Source organism: Alexandromys fortis, unplaced genomic scaffold, assembly GCF_014885135.2.
Source record: "Alexandromys fortis isolate MF-2015 unplaced genomic scaffold, M_Fortis_MF-2015_v1.1 scaffold_263, whole genome shotgun sequence".
In the NCBI taxonomy this organism is placed as follows: domain Eukaryota; kingdom Metazoa; phylum Chordata; class Mammalia; order Rodentia; family Cricetidae; genus Alexandromys; species Alexandromys fortis.
The window spans coordinates 251,751-259,099 of NW_026068165.1; the positions used below are offsets into that span (position 1 = coordinate 251,751).

Here is a 7,349-nt window from a genome sequence, read left to right on the forward strand (position 1 = left end):
CTACAGGATGGAAAGTTTCAATGCAGAGAAAACGCTAAATAATGCCTACATAGGATTAATGGAAAGCATAACAGAGTAACTTTAAAATTTATAAGAAAGTTGAGGTACTGAACAGGTGAATTGGAGTTAAAAGGGCTTGCTGTTCTTTCCGAGTATACTGGTGCAATTCCCACTAACCACTTGATGGCTCATCACCATATATAACTCTATTTCCAGGGAACCCAGTGCCCTCCTCTGGTCTCTATAGGTACCAATCATGCAGTATAAACAGAAATGTACACAGGTGTACATGCAGGAAAAGCATCCATACACACAAAATACTTTTGTAAAAAACCTGAAACCAATAAGCTCATACTAAAAAGTTTCATTCCTCCTATTTTGAAAAGGTGCAATGTTATTCATGTTAATAATTGCTTTCATTTGATTCTATGAAGCATTGCTTTATTAATCAAATCCTGGAAGACTTGCTTTACCTGTTGGTTTCTCAACGTGTAAATAAAAGGGTTCAACATGGGAGCAATTGAAGTGTTGAGAACAGCCACCCCTTTGGTCAGTGATGCCCGTTCATTGGCAGAAGGTTTGACGTAAACAAAAATGCAGCATCCATACGAGATGGAGATGACAATCATGTGGGAGGAGCAGGTGGAGAAAGCTTTTTTCCTCTGGCTGGCAGATGGGAACTTCAGAATGGTGCTGATGATGCAGATGTATGACAAGATCACTAGAGCCAGTGTGAAGAGCAGAGTGAAGGAGGCAACATAAAGGCCAAGAGCCTCTGAAAGCCTTGTATCTGAGCAGGAGAGTTGTAAAATGGGGAAGTAGTCACAGGAGAAGTGATCGATGATGTTTGAGGCACAGAAATCTAACTTGAGGATAAGTATGACTAATGGGAAAATGATTAGAAATCCTGCCAGCCACGAGGTGAGGACAAGAAGGGCACAGACTTTCTGACTCATGATGACGGTGTAATGCAGCGGCTTGCAGATGGCGACATAGCGATCATAGGACATAGCGGTTAGAAGAAAGAACTCAGACACTCCCATGGAGATGAAGAAAAATAACTGAGCCAAACAGTTGTTGTAGGAAATGGTCTTAACTTTCGTAATTATTGACCACAGAAATCTAGGGACAGAAACACTGGTGAACATAATTTCTAAGAAGGAGAAATTCCGGAGGAAGAAATACATAGGAGTCTTTAAGCGAGAGTCAAGCAAGGTGAGGGTGATGATGGTTAGGTTTCCACACACACTTAATATGTAAGCAATGAACAAAAAGAAAAAAATTATAACCTGAAGCTCTTGGTCGTCTGATATGCCCAACAGCACAAACTCGGTAATCACAGAGTGGTTTCTCATGCTGATTCCTAGTAAATAGAATCTATTTATTTAAAAAAAAGATTTTAAGTTCAGTGTAAAAGAAACAGCAGTTTAAATACTGATATTACTATATCCAAAGAAATGAGGCCATGGAACAGTTTCATTAAGATTTTCTAATCTCTGCTAATTCCTCTTAAACAAAAAAACATCTTGTTGAAAGAAAATATTTTAGTAGGTGGGACTTTAAATCTTCTTCAGAAATTGTACACAGAAATTCTATATACGTCATAATTTCTATATGAGTACGATACCTTTGTGTAACCATATTTTAATAGTATCATCATTTCTAATATGCAAAATTATTTTATGGTTTCACATAGTGTATGCTTTCAAGACCACATATATAACATTTAACTTCAATTCTAATAATTTTTCCAAACTTCTGTACTTTAGAGGTACAAAGAGCACCCAAATATATTTACTAAACCTAAAAGTTGTTTCTCTTTTCCTTATTTTTTCTTTATTACTTGGTTGTTCAAGACAGGATATCTCTGCACCTTTGGAGTCTATCCTGGAACTAGCTATTGTAGACCAGGCTGGCCTCAAACTCACAGAGATCCTCCTGCCTCTGCCTCCCAAATGCTGGGATTAAAGGAGTGTGCCACCACCTCCAGAATGTCATAGTTATTTTCAACCTTAATATGTGTGTTGTTTAAAATGGCCAAGAAATAAACGTATTTGCCAAGAGATAAATAAGGCAAGATGTTCTTAAGTTATAAAAATAGCCAAGTTCTTAATTTGTGGGAATTAAAAGAGAAGCCAGAGAAAATAATTTAAACAGAGCCAGGGGGGGGTCAATAACTACTTTCTGTGAATTCTAAGCCACTTATAGCATTTCAACATCTTCTTTTTACTATGTTCACTTTGTGATCTTATCTTTAAACTTTCTTGAATACAAACACAACCTCATGAAGAAGATCTTTTATCTCAAAGCATAATAGTGCCTTCCTTCTCAAAGAATCAACAGAATAAATAAAACTTTCTATTGGATTCACTTCATTAAATCACATCCTCTACACTGTAATCTCCTAGTCTCTCCTGAGAGCTAACAGACAGCACAGCGTGTGTGGTGATCACAGTGTGATGGGCTACTTTCTAGACAGGGAGTCAGCGAGGGATAAGCAGTAAAGCTGAATATGGGCACTGTCCACCTTTTTCTGTCTTAGTCCTCTGAGTCTCTGGTTTTTCTCTTTAGGAATAGACATATGTTTTTAATCATTTTCACCAAAACTAAGAGGTTACTATTTTGTGGTTTACATGGTAGCTAAAATATAGTAAAATGTAAAATTTAATAGTAATAATTGTATTTAACAGATAATTCGGGGATCCTTGCATTTTCCCACTATAGTAAATCTTCCAATGATAAATAAAAATTAATTTCTTCACAAATGTAAAACACAGTTTGGTGTATGTGATAATACTAGGTAGATATAAAACCCTACAGTCTATATCCATGACTTAATTTCTGCCATTTATAGAATAAAATAAACATATTAATAATATTCTCCAGAAGTTTTTGTCATTCAGCTCGTTCTTGACTCTTTTCATTACACTGAATCCTGTCACATTAAAAACTTCAGTGACACAAGCTGAATTGCTTGTGAGATTGCTAACAGCCTCACTTACAAATGAAAATAAATGCATCTTTGGTCTCTTTTATTGTTTCACAGAAACTGAGTGTGCTACCAGACATACTATTGTCATCCCTGCAATTCTTTAAGAACGTAGAGAAACTGATACTACTTTAAGACAATAGAGAGTGGAGCGTGTTGAAGGTCTCTGGATAAGATAAAGATTGAAATCTGCACAAGCATAAATACAGCCTTACCTTCTCTGGCCAGAGTATAAATCCCTGATATACTCAGCTAAAGAACAGAAGGATACACACAGAAGCTCAAGACGTGTGTGTAGTGATGTAAGGAATCCTCTTTCTTGGAAACCAAACAATACAGAGAGACCTAGAAAAAGTGTACCAACCAACTGAAAACACTCGACTTGGCTTCCCTTTGGTCAAGCAATTTTCCTAATTAGGGCATGGACTCAGTCTATGCTCAGGAGATAATTCTTTCTCAATTCATTTGGGATTAGTTAAACTCAAGACTAACCTGTCTTACAGTGGGCTCGTCTTTGACATACTAATTAGTAAATTCTACCAGTGCAGAGCAGAATTGGTGACCTAAAATTAATTTTTAAAATCTTCAAAACTTTAGGTGGTACTTTGCCCTTGTTTTTTATTTTTTTAATTTCAAAAATTGATATGTGCTCCATGCAGTATTACAGAGAACTATCATTACCCTAGCAACCATGCACATATTTCAAATATTTGAGTATTCAAAATAAAATATACATTATATCAAATTGTTTTATATATTATACAAACAATCACAAACTCAGATAATGTTCTATGTTCTTTATTACATTTTACAAAACAGACAGGAAATGGTTTACACAAAATGCCCAACATTTCTATCTTCTTTTTCAGGTAACACTGAGTAGTGAATGTCATTCCTGGTTGAGTTATCTAAAAAACAACTTTATTCGTTTGTAACATTTGCATGGAATATTCAAGGAGACTTACACATAATTTATTAATTTCATTGTTCGTTAAGATTAGGGTTAGATCCACATTTTACTCACTACATTCATTCTCTGGTAGCACACAACAGCATATCTTTAAACACTTAAATATCTTCATAAATTAGTATTATATATTAGCTTTGCACAAATGCATTCATAAAATCATAGCAGCTGTGTATGACAACTCAAGACTGGAGAGGCCTAGCTGTTCCTGAGGAGCCACGGGCTAATCATTTTTCAGGTTTTAATACTCTCAATACTCCATTTTATGGAAGAGGTGTTCAAACCTTGTTTAATTTTTTTATTAAAATTTTGGAATCATTAAACTGTGATACTATATGAACCTAGAGTTTTTTATTTTTATAAGGTCTTCCAACTCACTCAAATGCTTTATCAAATGTAGTGGTATGTAAATAATTATTTCTGTCATGGAATTTTCTTGGATGTATCATAAGAAATTTGTCCATTTCACCAAAGTTTTGAATTTAAAAAATCTTTAACTATGAGATATTGCCTATATCTGACATACAGTAGCATAAAGTTAAAGGCCTCAGTCAAACATGGAAGATTTCACAACCCTTTAAACACATACACACTGTATACAAATAAATACATACATAAATAAAATGGAAGAATGGGAATAGAAAGCAAGACTGAGCCCAAAAGAACAAACATTTAATCTTGTGATTAATATCTTGGTGAAACTGAGAGTGGGTGGTGGCATGATGTAACACCTAAAGATTTTAAAAACTCAATCACTACTGCATCACCATCTGGATCCCATGTAGATTTTCTGTTGGGTTGACATCACCCATTGCCTGCAAATTTCTTGGCAGAAATCCTATGTCCCTATCCTGTCTAATTATGTGTAGGGACTCCAACACTACACCCAATAGCTGGTTACTACTGGCCACTCATAAGCGGGGCAACAGTGAAAAAGGTCAGATAATGGAGAAATAAGTATAAAAATGTACAGTTTAAAGAGAAAAGGAGCACCAGGAAACAATATTGCAGGCAAGGCTTATGATGAGAGAGATAAAGAGATTAAGGGGAGGCCTGATCTGCACTGGAATAAAGATTCCATCCATCTAAGCTTCCAACTTGTGTAAGGAAAATGCTTGAGAATTTACTGACCCTAGAAAGGAAGAAAACCAAAACTACTGTAAATGTGATCCCAGGAGCCCACGTTCCTTGCCAAGCTTGGCCAGAAAGCCAATGTGTCCAAGTATGTCAAGCAATTGAAGGCCCTGAGAGACTATTTGTGAAACTGTGGAAGTAAAGCCTGGATTGCATTGGAGACCCTAAAATACGTATATAAAATAAAAAACTTTGTATCTTTTGAAAAATCTAGAAACATTCATGTATTCCAGAGCTGGTTCATCAAGCTAGGGTTCTCTTAAGAATTTTTACTGTCACGATTGAAAGAAAGACTCCTCAGAAGCTAATAAATGATTAAAAGATTTATTTTAATAGGATTTCTTTCCCTATTATTCATGATTATTTGCACAAAATCTTCTAGGAAAAATATGAGTTTTGTATTAATTAACTTGAATAATGATGATTGTAATAACATTAACCAGTGTGTATAGAAACAAATCTTTTAAAAAAGAGAGACCACTACATCCAACTTCATAAGAAATTAATAAATAATAACATTCAAGAAGCATAAAGGCTTTGCTATTGGTTGCTCTTCACAAACTGATTGTAAGGCTCTATTGCTAAAGAAGACACCTACACAACCTTTGAATGCAGAGATGTCAGACTGGGGCGCCTAACTAGAGCCTTCATCCCTACGGACTACTGCTCATGGTACTAGAAAGTACTCTGCATTCCAAAAGAAGAAAAGGTAAAGAGACATAAACCCTTTGGTCTACATTGGTCACCTGCCTGGATGATGTACTGGTGCAATCGTGGCCCAATAATGTGGAGCAACCAACCACTATCTGGTTGGATTCAAGTCCCACTGCACAGAATGGAACTCATGACTGACACTATCCAGGTGGCCAAGTACCTGGAGCTAGATAGGCCTTGGAGAAAACCAAATACTAAGGCTCTGTGAAATGATTGCACCAACGTAATGACTCCTAATAACATTCTTCTATACCCATAAAATAGTGTCTTGCTCAAACATCATCAGAGAAGCTTCCACCTTCTTATATGGGAACAAATACAGAGACACACAAATGAACAAAGGACAGAGAGTGAGAGGCCTTGGAACATTCAATCCTAAATGAGCTGTCTCCAATAAACTTCCTTCCTCTGGGCTCAGAGAACCCTACATAAGGGGAGGCAGAAAGATTATAAGAGCCAGTGAGGATGAAAGACACCAGTGAAATAATGCCTTCCAGAAATAACAGAACTGACACATATATAAATTCACAGACAGTGGCTGCATGAACAGGGCCTGCACAAGGCTACGCCAGGTAGAGACCAGCACTGAGAGGGGGAAGTGGATATGATCTCTCATCTCTAACCAAGAAGATGTCTCTAATTGACAACCACACACATAGGTAAAAAATTTTTTTTCCAATGGAATCTCTTTGAGTATACAAACCACATTTAAAAAAGAGCAAACCACATACAGTTAAGAGCCAAAACAAAATGAACCAGTAGTATTTTTGGAGATATTTTGACTCCTAATGCTTTGTCTGTGCATGTTTTAACCTCACTGCTCTTTTGTTTAAGCAGTATGGTTTCCAATTTTGTGTTTTTATGGGTGTGTAAATGTGTTATCTCTGGGTCTGAGAGGGTGTCTGTTTGTGAATGTGTGTATCTTGTTTTATTTCTTTGGGTTTTTTCCTATATGTTTTATTCTATTCTGATATATTTATTTACTTCTCTGTTTGTTTTCTAAACACAAAAGAGCCTATAAGTCACAATCCCAGAGAACCTAGACAACAAAGAGGATCATGAGACATACATGGATCTAATCTACATAAAAAGTAGAAAAAGACAAGATGTCCTGAGTAAACTTGGAGCATTAGGACCATGAGAAGGGATAGAAGGGGAGGGGAAAGAAATGGAATGGAGCAGAGAAAAATACAACTATGTTCATAGCAGCGTTATTTGTATTAGCCAGAACCTGGAAATAATCTAGATGCTCCTCAACTGAAGAATGGATAAAGAACGTATGGCACAATTACACATTAGAGTACTACTCAGCAGTAAAAAAAAAATGACATTTTGAATTTTTCATGCAAATGGATGGAAATAGAAAACAGAAACCTGAATGAGATAACCCAGACCCAAAAATATGAATATGGTATGTACTCACTCATTAGTGGATTCTAGCCATAACCTAAGGACATTGAGCCTATAGTTCATGATCCTAGAGAAGCTAAGTAATAACGTGAACCCAAAGATAAACATTTATAGATCCTCCTGGAGATTGGAAGC

The 7,349-nt window shown here is 36.1% G+C and overlaps 2 protein-coding genes across 2 annotated transcripts in view; both read right to left on the reverse strand.

Moving 5' to 3' along the window:
• Positions 1 to 416: 416 nt before the first annotated feature.
• Positions 417 to 2,965, reverse strand: LOC126492009 (olfactory receptor 6C3-like). Its single transcript, XM_050128099.1, has 2 exons — positions 2,928 to 2,965; positions 417 to 1,356 (listed from the first exon to the last, which is right to left on the reverse strand). Exon 2 carries the CDS (start codon positions 1,353 to 1,355, stop codon positions 417 to 419), a length of 939 nt encoding a protein of 312 aa, XP_049984056.1. The 5' UTR covers position 1,356; positions 2,928 to 2,965.
• A 2,076-nt stretch (positions 2,966 to 5,041) lies between these two features.
• LOC126492036 (olfactory receptor 6C3-like) overlaps positions 5,042 to 7,349 on the reverse strand; it is a 3,471-nt gene continuing 1,163 nt past the window's right edge. The window contains exon 2 of the mRNA XM_050128137.1: positions 5,042 to 5,088. Coding sequence (XP_049984094.1) covers positions 5,042 to 5,088 — 47 coding nt within the window. The remainder of the gene's footprint in view (positions 5,089 to 7,349) is intronic.